The sequence below is a fragment of the Mytilus trossulus genome, chromosome 6 (genome assembly GCF_036588685.1).
Source record: "Mytilus trossulus isolate FHL-02 chromosome 6, PNRI_Mtr1.1.1.hap1, whole genome shotgun sequence".
In the NCBI taxonomy this organism is placed as follows: Eukaryota; Metazoa; Mollusca; class Bivalvia; order Mytilida; family Mytilidae; genus Mytilus; species Mytilus trossulus.
This window is the reverse complement of record NC_086378.1, coordinates 25,933,966-25,950,531: the sequence shown is the minus strand read 5'-3', so window position 1 is coordinate 25,950,531 and position 16,566 is coordinate 25,933,966. Positions and strand designations below refer to the sequence as shown.

General features: G+C 31.9%; 1 protein-coding gene across 2 annotated transcripts in view; it reads right to left on the bottom strand.

Moving 5' to 3' along the window:
• Positions 1-6,613: 6,613 nt before the first annotated feature.
• LOC134720994 (D(2) dopamine receptor-like) overlaps positions 6,614-16,566 on the bottom strand; it is a 168,448-nt gene continuing 158,495 nt past the window's right edge. For both annotated transcript variants that reach the window (XM_063583630.1, XM_063583631.1), the window contains 3 exons: positions 12,287-12,396; positions 8,601-9,508; positions 6,614-7,610 (listed from right to left, as the gene is read on the bottom strand). In XM_063583630.1, the coding sequence (XP_063439700.1) occupies positions 7,375-7,610; positions 8,601-9,508; positions 12,287-12,396 (1,254 nt within the window). In that variant the 3' untranslated portion in view covers positions 6,614-7,374. The remainder of the gene's footprint in view (positions 7,611-8,600; positions 9,509-12,286; positions 12,397-16,566) is intronic.

The window sequence follows — 16,566 nt, the reverse complement described above, 5'->3', positions numbered from 1 at the left end:
AACCCGGTAATAAGTTTTAATCGGTAGGTCACATTCGGATAGATGGCACGGGATCGTAGGTACGACATTAGATATGGATATTCAATAACGGTCAATTAACTCGTGATGGCGTTTGTAAACATTGCGAAAGGATGGTTTCAATAGCATAACTTGGAGCTCTTGGTTTGTAGCTTCTTTGTAGGCAGCAACCTGTTATTAAGGAAATCATGATATGAAGTACAAACCCTGGAACATCGAATCAACTTCGTATGCTGGCGCTGCTGGAAAAATGCTACTTAGACACTAGACATGGAAAATTCACAATAGGGAATCCGAAATCATCTCTTATATCTTAGTTTTGTTTAAAACTAAAAACAGCTTTTGAATTTGACAATTTTTTTTAACAACTATTGGCCATCCTCAATTCAAGAATAAATCGACGACACATTCTTCTTCAAACAATCTTTTTTAATATCTTTCCCCTCTTTTTTTAACAAATACTTTATTGAAAATCTGTGTCATTATTTTTTTCTTGCAGTTTATGAAAAAGTAAAATCACAAAAATACTGAACTTCAAGGAAAATTCAGAACGAGTTTAAAGCTCTGTCGGTTCCAACGAAGCGTCAGCGAAGCAAGTAAACAGGTATGTGCAACCTCCAAATCACCAATTGAAGCCGTCGGTACGTTGAATACAATATTGATATCTACTTTATAATGGAACTGACAGAAAACAACGTCTCATCATACATTTAAAATCTTGCATAACATGCATAAGTCCTCTGCGCTTGTGAATTGATGCCATGAAAATTTGTGACGTCATTCAACCAAAATGAACGTCACAAACAATGTTACATTAGAATATTTAATAGTAATCGATACGGGAAAAGCTTATTTCGGAAACAAATATTTCACCTGATTACTTATGGGTCTTCAGGAATAAGATCGTGCGTTAGGGACAAAATTGATATATAATGTGGTACATGCTTCATGTCATATAGACAGAAATCACCCTCTTTTGTGTATATGTTACAGTGAATTTGTATAATCAGAGATTATGTAGAATCCCTGATTTTTCAGGGAATATGTAGAATCCCTAAAATGATTAGGAATTATCTATAATCACTGAAAATGACCAGTGATTTTACATAATCACTGAACATTTTAATAATTATTCTACAAATTCCCTAATATGATTTCAGGGATTATGAATAATTTAATGGTCCTTCGTTTAATAAACAAAATTAATATAGACAAATTATAATTTTAAGTTTCTTTCATTTTCCTTGCCAGATGAAATAATTTAGCTTTTAGACACAGAGGATGATCTAAAAGATATAACCATCACAAGGTTTCGAGATATAGTTGAAGACTTCAAAATTAAAAATATTAATCTTCCCTTTATAGCGATAGCTTTAACTTTAACATGTATTTTTTTTATTTATTAAAAGCCATTGTCAAATTGATATTCATGCTCTATTTGTAAATCCACAAAGCATGTTATTTGTGATACATGTAAAGCAAATGGTGAACATGGTGAAGTAGATTATGGAACAACTGTTTTGTGTGGGTTTTTTTTGTTCAAAGAACAATTTGCAAGAAATTCAAATTGTGAGATTCTAGGCATCTAAATGTTAAAAAAAAACAGGCAGAACTTGGGATTGACAAATAAAACAAACTTTGAGAGGAAGCTTTCATATTCTCATAGCAATTCGACAGGATAAAAAAGAAAAGGGAAACCTAAAAAACATAATGGCAATTCTTAAAAAAAAAAAAGTCTAAAAAGGATATTGCCTGACCTCAAAACAATGGTATCTTTTTCTTTCTTGCTCGAACCAGTTCAAGGTTGCAAATTCCCATTTATTTAATTTTTTTTGGAGGGGGGAACCTTCGTTTGTTTTTACTGAACTTTTTATTACTCTTATGCGTGTTGTTAAAATCTGATTGGATATGTGCAGGAAAAGGATTTTTAAAATGTGGATATTGTGTTAAAAACAGATGTGAAGCATATTATTTTAATATATTGTGTTTAACCTTTAAATATGGTGTGCATAACTTTGAAAAAAATGGGTTTATCATTTTGATATATTGTTACAATTTTTGTTACTTTATTATGATGTTTTTATGTGATTTTATAGAATAAATTATTTTATTTGTATTAACTTTCTTTATAAATACAACTATGACTTCATTTCAGTTATTATGTAGAATCCCTGACGTTTTTTCTAGTGATTAAACATAATCTCTGAAAATTTCAGGGATTCTACATAATCACTTAACTAGCTAGTGATTCTATATAATCCCTGAAAATTTCAGGGATTCTACAAAATCACTGATTATACAAATCCACTGTAACATATACACGTACCTATTTGACAGAATATGTAATTTTTGGTTTGATTGATATATTTGAGTTTGGCGGTAAGATAACTGAAAAATTTCTATTGGAAGACATCTTCGTCAAGATATTCAAAACATCAATGGAATGACTTTGTTTTACTTTCTCAGAGTAATAAGGCATTCAGGTGTTTAATCTCATCAATTTAATTATAGCAATATAATATTATAAACCGGTTTTCAGGCAATATATTTCAGTCTCTATAGATTTGATGTTAATTCAATTTTCCAATTCTATTCATAATTCACATATACTGCCATAAATAATACCAGAAATGTAAATTCGTTTAACTATATTTGTCTCTAATTTCTTCTGATTAGCTTTTGGGTTCAAGTTCAGCATCTATATTTATGTTATTTCTCGCATTGAGATTCAAGTAACATCTGAGTCGACTCTATTGAAGAAACTTGTTGAATTCACAAGTGATTTAAGAAAAGATACATAATCCCCAGTAAAGCATAGGCTAACTGGCACCATTGATTACGTACGCTAAGATAGCAATTGGTTGTCCAGTTCTAGTGACGCCAATGACTTTGTTCATCTGACATATTTTTAAAGTTGTTACAGATATGCTATTAAATATTGATGTACTAGTAAAAGATATACACATTAGGTTTTGTTATGCAGTCATTTAAGTCATGATAGCTTAGTCTTAGATACCTGATTTTTTTTATTAGTTGTTAGTGACTTTGAACTAGCTGTCAGATAACTGCGAGTACTCTCATATCTGTTCTTTGTGTCTTGTTGTGTCGGGATGTTTAAGTACCCGGCCACGTCCACTTGTATTTTTGTCCATCTGATGAGTTAAGCCTTTTTCAACTGATTTTTATAGTTCGTTCTTATGTTGTACTGTTATACCACTGTCCAAGGTTAGGGGAGGGTTGGGATCCCGCTAACATGTTTAACCCCGCAACATTATTTATGTATGTGCCTTTCCCAAGTCAAGAGCCTGTGAATTCAGTGGTTGTCGTTTGTTTATGTGTTACATATTTGTTTTTCGTTCATTTTTTACATAAATAAGGGCGTTAGTTTTCTCGTTTGAATTGTTTTACGTTGTCTTATCGGGGCCTTTTATAGCTAACTATGCGGAATAGGCTTTGCTCATTGTTGAAGGCCGTACGGTGACCTATAGTTGTTAATATGTGCCATTTTGGTCTTTTGTGGATAGTTGTCTCATTGGCAATCATACCACATCTTCTTTTTTTATAACTGTATTGTATTAAAATAGTTATAAGAACTGGATAGGATAAGATGTGGAAAAAGATTTTATTGATTGATTAATTGGTTGATATTTTGGACCTTTTTCAGAAAGTTGCGTCGGAGAGGTCGTTTGTTTTTGCTGGATAAATTCGGAGTGACAGGAAAAAATCACCGATCTTCTGTAGATTCTTGTCTCATTAAGATGATTTGGAACACATCTCCCAAGTTCGGGGGCTATATGATACAGTTGTTTAATTACTCAGACCATTCGACCATTGAGGCACTAAAATCAATTGGCAATTGCAAATGAACACGCGTGATTTTGATAAATAAATAGATTGGAGAAATTCGCAGCGTCCAAAATATGTTGGGCTGACAATTCAGTATTGAGCCATCAATACAACTCATTCGGCATACACGTTTTATTATACAAAACAGATGTATAGAAACCATTTAGCGATGTGTACATATAATTTTTGGTATCCTGCTCATGTAGCGGCAACCCAACGATTTTAAAAATTACTGATTATTTATAATTTCGAGATTTGAGTTTAAGTCGATATAGATTTCATTTAAAACAAATTCAACGATCTGGGAATAAGTTCTACGTTTAAATCTATATGTTAAATTACTGAATAAAATCAACATTGATTTCGTAAATTTATTTAAATAAGATTTTATTTGTACACGCTTCAAAACTGACGACAATATCATGAGTCTCGGATTTTTCTTTTCAAAAAGCTCGTACATAAATGTCGGTTAAGGTTTACCTGAAAATTTCTTAATAGCAGCATAAACTACTTAGGGGTCGTTCTGGATTGTCAGGAAGTTGTGAAATCTTGGTTCGTTTTGAAAACAAGCAATTCGAACTGTTCTGCCATTTTTCGGTCAATTACAGGGTTTCCATCCCAAGAAGAAATAACCAACATTATGTTTTTTTTGCATTATCATTATCGTTAACTTAATCTATTAACTAACAATTTTATACAATCCATTTTTTTAAATGCATTCGACTGTTTATAAATTTTTTAATAAAGTTGCGGATGACTGTACTTTTTATTAAAAAGAAACTTTGTAGGCTAAATTTATTCAGAAAACTTGTAGTATATTTTCATGTTTTAAAAGGTTTATTTCTTGACTCCCAAACTTTATCTCGTATTTCCAAGAGTGCTGTTCCAGAAGCAAGTTTGAGGAGGCTACACTCGATAATTTTAAAACTGAAGATCAACGAAAAATTATAATTCCTTAATACAAACCTGTGAATAGTAACAAATTTCCGGCGTCACAGGCCCACTAGACAAGTCCGGAATATGACAGTTGTTTTCCATTCGTTTAATGTGTTTTCTATTTGTTTTTGAACTTGTCTTTTGAATTTGCCATTTATTTTACTTTACTTTTATTGTTAACCTACCAAAAGTACTAGTAGACACATTTATTTATTCGACCAGACAAAATGTACCAACTCGTCTACTCTACAGATGATCATTGATGACATAATATAGTAATCATTATTTTAAAGAAATGTTTTACTGCTTTATTCTTGCATATGAATGAGTTGGAGTTTGCTATTAGAATGTCGAAATATACTATTTTTACGAAATATACTAATTTGTTCATTATCACTTACCTAGTATATATTTGTTTAAGGGCCAGCTGAAGGACACCTCCGGGTGCGGGAATTTCTCGTTACATTGAAGACCTGATGGTGACCTTCCGCTGATGTTTTTTTTCTGTGGTCGGGTTGTTGTCTCTTTGATAAATTCCCCATTTCCATTCTCAATTTTATTGTATTATTTATTTGTGTATTTCTCTGCCCGTAACGTTCTTACATTTATTTTTACTGTATTCCTGTTATGTAATGTTGTCACCTGAGTGTAATATCTAACATTGCCATACAAGTGATGTTTGGCTTGCCTCAAAACCATGTTTAAAGGGAGAAGGTTTGGGCCCATTAAAACGTTTAATCCCGCTGCAAATGTTTGCACCTGTCCTAAGTCAGGAATCTGATGTACAGTAGTTGTCGTTTGTTTATGTAATATATACGTGTTTCTCGTTTCTCGTTTTGTTTATATAGATTAGACCGTTGGTTTTCCCGTTTGAATGGTTTTACACTAGTAATTTTGGGGCCCTTTATAGCTTGTTGTTCGGTGTGAGCCAAGGCTCCGTGTTGAAGGCCGTACTTTAACCTATAATGGTTTAATTTTTAAATTGTTATTTGGATGGAGAGTTGTCTCATTGGCACTCACACCACATCTTCCTATATCTATTGACCAACCATTCATTTTAAAAGTCATATTCCAAGACAGCTACTACTGTTGCCTTTATTTGTATAGTTCACAATGACTGTTTGTCATCTCACTTATCATAAATTTCAAACCAAATTAAAGGGATCGATTCTTTGTTACCTCATTGTTTAGCAATATCGAGTATGATTAAAAAAAATTAATACTAGTAAACAAACCCAGCATTTGACCAAACAACCTTCATTCTCTGTAAGGTAAACCGTAAACTAACACCTTTTGGAAATTCTGAAGAAACACAGATATAGCTCTCTTGATTGATGAAACTAAGATTTTACAGTTACTATTCAACCAACCTATTTCTATGAAATATTTTGAACCTTTGTTTAGAGAAAATTATGGAGCTCACTAGCTTATATCATACATATGTTTCACAAAATATGTAACAAATCACTAGTGGAGGATCCAGAAATTTTCATAAGTGGGATCCTAATGACTGACCTAAGAGGGGGCCCGCTCCAGTCACGCTTCAGTGATTCCCTATATTAGCAACCAAACCTCTGGGCCCCCTAAATCCGCCTCTGATCACGCGTTGTTGCTAAATGGATAATATCTCGAGCATTAACAGTATAAATTGACCTCTCGGTATTTGAATGCGAAATGTAAAACTAAAAGGAGGTTGATAATTGCCCATTTTTTTTTTTATATGTATCCTACTCCATCAATTTTTGAAAAACGGGTAAAACGGGTTTAGCTTTCTGTGCTAGTGAAAATAGAGAGAAAGAAGTCTAGATTCAGATGAAACGTGTTACAATTTTATTATATTCAGTGTCTTCCAATAAATAGATATGTTACATAATGATCACAACTGGAATTATTACACAGTCTCTAATTACAATGTCAACAATATAACAATATAAATGTATCTCTGAACAAGGCTTGCCTTATTTGTTTGGTTTCCATAGAAATAAATCTACCAAGTCACTCAAAGTATGCTATACACAGTCTTGTGTAGGATTATGAAGGGTATTAAGCACTATTAATAATAAATTATCGTGGCAAGTTTATATAATATTGCACCAAATAAAACCAAATAAACTTATGAACGTGTGTCTAGTTAATTACTCTTTACTTTACTCACAACCTTTCACGACAATGAAATCGCATAGAACTTTTTGTCGATAATCCGATTGCACATAAGATGTCTAAATGTCTCCTCTGTGGGTTTTTTAAAGACTTTTTGGCTCACATTTTTGCCGTAAAAAGTTCTTTTGAACACGTGGCTTGTGCTCTTCTCACAAAGGTTAATATTTTCGTTTACCTATTTATAAACAGTAAACATGAAACTTGCCGTGCTTCGTCGAACTATGAGCCCATTCAACAATTGCCATTTTATCATTGGCAATATGTACAAATAATTTTATATTACTTATGATGTTTTCATGGACATATTCTCATTATAAAAAGGGAATATATCGCACGTTATGAATTTGTTTATTTTAGGCCATGTCATTTCACATGGAGTGTATTAAAAATCAAGGTATCACACATTCAGTCGTCTCATTTGCAACAATCGGTCAAAATCTTTTTAAATGCTTTCCTGAATTCTGGATTAAATATCGTATAGATCGCTGGATTAAGAAAACTATTTATATACCCTAACCAGACAAAGACACTAAAAAGAATCATGTTCGGCTGACATATTGGATTTGTCATGAGGTTAGATTTAAATTTGATGCATATGGCGTTTGTTATGTTGATTGTGAAAAACGGAACCCAGCAAAAGAGGAAAACACCTGAAAAAGATAAAACATATTTTATACATAATATATACATATAATATACATTAAAATGACAGTATTAAATGTGATGTTGCTTCTTTGTTTGGATATGTTGCCATCCTTTGTGATATTGTTTTTAGTTTAAGACATCTCTAATAAATCACGACTTCATGATTGCAATGATACCATTACATAGTTCAGGCAATGAGATATGATTCAGTATTAATTACTTGTTATGTATGTTTTATGGTAAACATGTATGCACAGTTTCCATTAGCAAAAAGGTATCAAACAGATTTTGGAACAAATTTCTGAAATCTTTTTAATAATATTTATAGAACAAATCTCAAAAATAGATGTAGTGTTTTTGGAACAAATTTAACAGGTTTGCAAAATAACAAATGAGAAAGGACTAAAAAAATAAAACATTTGAGAAACACATGAAAATACAATTGATAGTGTGCCCTCATACAATGTTGACTTCAGATGAATTTTTCTTAGCCTATTTTTATGTCTGTTTTATTATATAGCATTTCAACTGTTACGCTTCCTATACATCCTTTCAAATATTCGACTTCGAGCGCTCTATATGACGGTTACTGCAGAAAAGTGCGTTGATGCATGAAATTTGTAACGTGTTTTCATTTTGTTTTCTTCATCGAAATAGATCAAGGTCCGTGAATATAATATTTAAGTTTGCCTTTATAACCTTAATACTATGTCGTACAATTGCTGGCAATACAAATTATCGTAGGCATGTACATTTAAAAGGTTACGTGTTATAAAGCAGTAATGGTAGCCTTTCCCTTAATTGATATTTTCAAGCAAATGTTCTTTTTACATGTATCAGAACAGATTTGCTACTAATAAGCATGAATAATTGAAAATATGTTTGAATTTTGAATCAATTAAATCATCTTTATTGCACTTAATGTTGCTTAATAATTTACTAAGCTTACAGCATTGGGCTAATTGAAAATAATGGTCTTTCAGGTGTCTACTTACCTAAGACGATGGCTAATGTCTTTGTTGCTTTCTTTTCTCGTTTTGATGATGATTTTTCTTTCCTTTTCCTACTCGTTCGTCTATGAAAATACTTTCCTACAGTACGTTTCTCCTTCCGCCTCGTAGCGTTTACTGGTTTTGTGTCATTGGCAGGAATTAACTGACACTTATGTTCAAACTCTCCGGGTTTTCCTCGCCGTTCCGAGGACGGTGTAGATGAAAACTTTGTCTCTGTTTCCATTTGAGTGTCTACATTACATGTTCCATTTCCATTGCCGTCAATTTGTATTTCTACATGTCTTACAGCAACTGGGTTAATAATTAACTCTGCTTCTTTCTCCTCGTCCACATCGTCAGCACTATCCGGACTTTTTTGGCCACTATCGTCGTCGTTATACCGTTCACTAGAGTCGGTATTTGTGGCCATATTACTGACATTGTCATCACAGACAGGAATTAATAACTGATTTGGAGCTTTGTTCGTATTGTATGTGGATATTTTACCATTATCCATGCTCTTAGCTAAACCTGTTTTAATAGTAGGCTCCGTTTTTGTCGCATTAATGGTAGCGGTATTTTCTATAACTTTTGAAGTGGATGTCTTTGTCGCCTTTGCCTTCTTTTTCTTCTGTGCTTTTGCACGAATACGTAAAACTCTCCATATTCGCCAGTATAAAAACATCATTATAATGGAAGGTATGTAAAATGATCCCATGGAAGAATAAATCAGAAAATCAGAATTAAAAAATGCACACGAGCCTGGCTTCCGTTCATCGGAATAGTTAACACCTAATGCTATAGGTGCGGCTATTGCTACAGAAATAACCCAAGTCAATGCTAACGTCACAAATACACGTTTGGAATTTTTATGTTTCGAGTATTTGATTGGTTGTGTCACTGCTATAAATCTGAAAAGAACAATGAAAAATGTTAAGTTTTCAAGGATTGGTGTTATGTTATTATAAATTATTATAAATTATAAATTGTAAAATGGCAAAAGGTTCATTCATATTATTATGAAAATATAATTACATAACCACGTAAATTATAATATAAAACGGCTTACAGGACCCTTTTTACTCTAGATCAAAGATACCACAGAGCAACAACACTCTGGTAAAAAAAGCCCGGAATTGATCAATAGATTAAAATATTCCATTTCGATTTTTTTCCAAATTAAAGTAAAATAACTTTTTTATTCGAAGCCCTCCGCCATACCCTACTAGCCAAAATAGAAAGAATACAGATCTTTCATTTCAGGTGGTAATTGAAGACTCACTTACTATAGTTTACGATCATGTGTTACTGATTGTCGCTACATCGTCGGAAGTAATATTAAGCAAAAGCATTTATGATAATATATATTAAACGCACACGAACTTAATGTTTGGTCATGATGTTCTCCTATTTTACCGAATAAGGCTTGTTTGTTGTTCAAATAATGGATTAGTTTTTGTTTGGCTGTGAAAAAAACCTCACCAACTCATGACTTTGATAATATATAAAGACTTTCTTTATAAAACAAAGTTCGTTTTACCAGATTCTTCGTGATATCTTATTTGTTAATCAATCGGCATTGATAATGACATCAAGGTTCTACAAATGCGTAAACCCAAATGGCTTAATGTTGGACACACATTCATATTCTAAACAAAATTATCCAGGCTGTTTTTGTCGCTCTTAGACGTCTGATACTTTTAAACACACTTTAATTTAGTGCCATTATTTATGTATTTTCTACTCAAAAGTCAAAAGGATACTATTATATAAATAACTAAGGTATTATTTTCTTACAAAAATGTATTTCAATGATAACTGGATCTTTTTAGCAGAGTAAATCGCATGTCTGTTCATTAATTATAGTTTTTGATATAAATAAATAAATAGAGGACTTGGTCTTTTGTGGAAAATTTTTCATTGGCAATTGTATCACATCTTCTTTCTTATAATGGTGTATTGAATGAATGACGTAATGACCTTTTCATTAAAATATCAATCAAAACGACCTTAAGGTCATTGATGAAATGGCACACGGAAAACTGTGCATGTTTCCTCGTATCAAATAACAAAAACATTTGCAAAATGACAATGGCAAATAAAGACAAACGCCAAAATTGTTTCGTATATATTGGTAGCTGGCGTTAAAGAATATTCCTATACAAACAAGAAGTAAAGGAAAATTTAAAGTAAAGAATAGAATAGTTATGATTTGAGTTTATTTTATTTTTCCGTAAACCGGATTTCCATGATTGAATGAAGATAAATCAACACCATCTGTTTTATTCAAGTTGTAAAAGTTGCTATGGTTTTATTCAAGTTGTAAAAGTTGCTATGGTTGCATTAGCATTCAACCAAGTGGTTGTAAAATCTCTTAACTTAGAAAAGTGGCTGAGCAGCCATCGGAACTGAGTAGAACTATCGTTCGTGAAAACATTAAGTCACCACATCAACACTGAGCTTAAAAATTAAGAAACAAAAAGACATTAGACACAAAGTACCGATTACGGTTCAACTTTATACTTCTAAATGGGCATCGTTATGATTATGGCGCAATGCCCGCGAGTACTATGTTAATAAATCGCCCGTCTGTCATCAATGTATACGCCTGGTAAATTTAATTCGCTAAAAACAACCACTGGGTGGATGAAGCCAGCTGCTAGTTGAAGTTTCTCCCTGAATTTATCATCACCCAAAACGTCAGCAGTTTGTATTGACATAAAGTATCAATGATTGGTTAATTTCCGGTCAGTGTACTGTTGATAATATGTTGAAAGATTCGAAATACTAACCGAAAGTTTTTTTTATCAGCGCAGGCATGAATTGCCTTAAAAGACTTTTCTGTGTTAATGCTCATCCAATTTTGTTCTTGCCTTTATTCTGTTTTTTGTTTTGAGCGCAACACCTGCGTCCTATCTAGGCAATACGCGTCAAGCGTACAAAACTATTAGTATGAGTCTAATTGCAACTAACAGAATATATAAACAAAGCGTGTTTTCAAAAATTAAAAAAATCAATCAGTACTGCACGTACAGAAAATTGTAATTACCGTTTTTGAAGTCCATATCGACGACGACGATAGTAGTTGTTATGGCTTTCAATAATTTTGGTTAGAATATAAGTTGTTATGGCTTTCAAAATTTTCACATCTGAGCATAATTTTTAGTTGACGTAGCGTGCGTCTGGTGTATAAAAATATTTTTTAAGCTGTTACCTTTGGAAGGCTATTATTCGTTTGTTTCTCTGTCCTATATTTTCTCCCATTTATCTGTTTATTTATTGTAACCCTGTCATGTAATGTTGTAATTTTAATGTTATAATTAACACTGCCATTAAAGCGGGAGATTTGGCATGCCACAAAACCAGGTTCAACCCAACATTTTTTCATTAAATGCCATGTACCAAGTCAGGAAATTGGCTATTGTTACATTGAAGTTCGTTTCTTTGTGTGTTACGTTTCGGTGTTGTGTCTCTGTTGTGTCGTAGTTCTCTTACATTTGATACGTTTCCTTCAGTTTTAGTTTGTAACCTGGACTTTTTTTTTCTATCGATTTATGAATTTTGAACAGCGGTATACTACTGTTGCTTTTATCATAACTACTGTTTAAACCGGATATATATGAATATATAAATTATACATTTAAAAATGTTATCAATGAATTTAAGAACGACATTAATGTTAAACTAACCTATCTACACTAATGGCCGTTAAATTTAATATAGAAGCTGTACACGCCATGACGTCAGACGCCACCCACGCATCACATAACGCATCACTGAGTAACCATGACTGTACAACCTACAAAATAGAACTGGATTTGTATTCATATATCACAGAAAGTGTACATGTTGACCATTCACAGATATAATTATACAATGATATCACAGAAAGTGAAAATTTTATACCAATTAAAGATATAATTAAAAAAAAATGTCATTCTCTGGTTTAGCTTTGATTTAGGTTTACCTTTCATCGCCCAAGCTAATGACATAGATGTATGTGTTTGTCAGACAATGATAGGAATGTATACTGCTATTATACAGTCTGGCTGAAGTTCTTAACACAATGTAAATGAAAAAAGTAAGCTACGATATTCGTTCGACAAGCGTATATGTCAAAGTGTTGATGAAGTGTTCCATAAGCTGTACGGGATGACTATGCTATTGCTGCGTCTGTACGGAATGAGAAGTAAAATCTGAAAATCTGAAGTCCGTTTAAACAAAATTTCACACTTGTTGCACGTTAAAAAGTACTATTAATTTGTCCTATTGTCGAGAATTTTAGTGTATTGTACTTGATCATCTGTTCCTGTTTATTTTTTTTTATTACGTCTGATAGTGCAACAATTTCTTAATCTCTTTTAAATTTATTAAAACTGTTGTGTTTCCTTGTATATATGTGACAACGAACATACAAATTCATCTTAATGCTGTAATTCAATCGCCTTTTTGTATATTAAAATTCACCCTCAAGTAAATAACAAAACTTGAAATGATAAAATACAATTTATATAACTATTTTTGAAATGATGTTACACTTGACAAAAACCATGTTTCCTTGTATGAGACAAACTAAATGTAACATGCGTCACATTGACTCAATCCAAACATCTTCGTGTACATTTATGTATATTAAGGTATCAAAATTCCCCATTGAGTCAACATCATAAAAATGAAACGACAAAAGGCAATTGTCATACTTTTTTTGAAATGATGTTTTTAAAAATAACATGTTTCCTTGTATGTGACACACAAAACGAAACATGCATCGCATTGATTCAATTCAAACACCTTCGTGTACGTTTTTTTTTATATTAAGGAATCAAAATTCATCCTTGAGTTAACAATAAAAAAAAGGATTGAAAAAGCCAATTCTTTACACAATTTTTTAAAAGATGTTTTTGTTGATGTTTTCCTCGTGTGTAAGAAACGAAAATAAATATGCATCGCATTGATGTAATTCAATCGCCTTTTTTCAAATATTAATATTATTTTCTTGTATTTCTTGACGTCAAATTTCTTTTTAATGACAGAGAAAAGGAACCCATATGATACACTTGAATTTATTGGACACTTTTATAGAATATTTCTTGGTTAGATGTTCAGTATGATGTAATGAACAAAACCTTTAGGTAATAATATATGACATTTCTTCTTCCTTGATATTTCTATTTTATAATAAATGTGATGTAAATAATGGCTTTGATCCTTTGTCTTTGATAATAAAACCTACAATCATCAACTCATTTGTCATAAATGTTTTGATATTTTCCTTTTATACATCTATTGAATGTCAGAATTTTATACGTGAAACATGAAGAAAATACATCTCTTATGCATTATCGTCTGCGTCTGAAATTGAAGATCTTGATAATGGAATTATATAAACATGAGATCCGTAGAGGATTCCAAAGTTGAAAATTAAATCAAAAGACCAACTACCATTGCGTTATCAGAGAATGATATTGATAAATAGACACTTAAAGTTAGGATCATTTACAGAAATCAATGACAAACAATAAGAAGGGAAAATACATACTAAGGGATACGTAGAATGGTCTCTCTCAATATAGCTGCCAAAAAAAGTAAGATGAAAAACAAAACTTAAATTCACCTTTTCTTTGTTTACAGATACATCGGAAATCTGAAGGAAGAACACCAACTATATATAAGAGGGAAAACAGAACAAAGAAACACTGAAATGACAAAAAAACAAAACAAATGCAAAGATACATAAAGAACCTGAATGGATCATTGAAAACATCTAGAATCTAAGAACCTGGGTCATCAGAGGTTTCTTCATAATACAGTACTGGAATGAATCACTCAACTCACCTTTTATCTACAGAATCTAAGGAAACTGAATTAAATAACAAACCCATTTTCTGTCTAAAGTACATGAATGGATCATAACAAGCACCTTCTATCTACAGAAACTTTATGAATTATGCTACCTATCTTCTTTAAAAAGAAACTACATGTATATGGACCACTTGATTCATCTTTTATAGTTTCTTCATTTACATTCTTGTTGCATGTGCTTTGAATTTATACTTATATATTATCAAAGGTACCAGGATAATAAATTTGTACGAAGTTGAAAAGCATTGAGGATCCAAAATTCCAAAAAGTTGTGCCAAATACGGCTACGGTTATTTATGCCTGGGATAAGAAAATACTTAGTTTTTTTTATTGGATAAATAAATCAAACTAAAGGAAAAATCAGATCAATATCGGCGCATAGATTTTTCAAGAAACGACCATAGAACCAGGCGCCATCAAACAAAAAAAAATGTTTTACGCAAAAGGTAACTCGAGTTGGAGAGACTAGAACATAACGTCACAAATATTTAAAGTTCACTGAAATCCATATACTCGAAGAAAAACATACCACATCATTTGATTATTATTAAAAAAAAATAACGTCTCCAATGACAGCTCACTGCATGTACCTTACAGCAATATAAACGTCTCAAGATATTCTTAAAGGAAAAATATTTTGTAAAAGACAGTTAATTTGAAATTTAAGGAGGAAACCATAGACTATATCAATAAAATATCTGGCGGAGAACATGTTGAAAAGAAATCACAGCCTTTCAATATGTTAAAAGTATCAACTTATCTCGAAGGTATAATATTAGCAAAGTAATAAAATCTGAAGTTTTCATAAGGTTTTATGTTTCCAGGCAAATATGTTATATGTTATCTGATAAAGGGAAAATATCAAGTTGATGTTTTATTGTTTGAAATTAGGACAAATATGGCGTTATATAACTAATAAAACTAACATATATTTGATATTTCCTGAAAACAATCGTAAATGTCGTTTTTATCAACGTCCTGGCGATTTTCATTAAAATAAACAAGTTAAATATGGAGGAACTACTTAACATCTGAGCCCATACTGTGAATAAAACACGCAACTTGACAAAGAAATGTCATGGTATAGTTCCTACTGAGGAAAACTTTGTAATAGAATTAAGCGCTCTAGTAAATCACGTTATATGGATAATTGTGAGATTAATCTCAGAGAAATGATAGCATTTTAAGTTTGTAAGTGGTAGCTACACAGCAATGATCATTCAATAATATAATCATTGATCTCCGAGCATCGACAGTATTGTTTATTGCCTGGGTGATATTACTGGACGGCAAACGGGCACTTGTTGTATCAGCAACAAACACGATACTAAATTATATCGGATATTGTTTACACTAATACAATTTCCAATATAAATATTATTGCTTCATTCCTCAATGTCTGGCAGTGATTTGATTATACATGGGTGACCGGTCAACGTAATTATAAGAATATTCAGTTAGCTGACAGACGCTCTTGTCTTTTAGAGATACAAATGCAGTTATAATGTTTTACAACACAGATTATGTCCTTATGGGTGTGAAGGTATCTTACTCGGGATTGCATATCTGATCTTTATTCTATGTTGTTCAGAATGAAGTAGATTTTCAAACCAACAGTTGGTATTCTAGCAGTCATAGATATTAGAATAAGACGACATAACATTTTAAGTACGAAAGAAATGGTCAAAGGGAAGATTTGAATGTATCTGCTGGTCATGAGACAACGCATACACGAATACGAGACAATGGTACAATTACTTAAGGATTGACTCATCATATATAATAAAGGAATAAAGATAATTTTCCTAAAAATTTTCCTATATGTTATGTCCACCCAATGTAGGATTATAATTTTGAAAACTCTTTGAACGACAAAATTATTTTATATTTACGTTTACATTCTGACACCAATCACGCGACTCGGAGCAATTTAATGAATGTGGTTGTTAAATTTTACAGATGCTTTAAGTGTTTCTTTCTTAAATATTTGTCTGTTTTCGTTCTAATTGAGAATATGACACAGTAATGACTGCTGTATCCCTATTTTGACAGTTTTACCTAATATGTCTGTGTTATTCACTCATCGTTGTAAATATAAAATAGAATT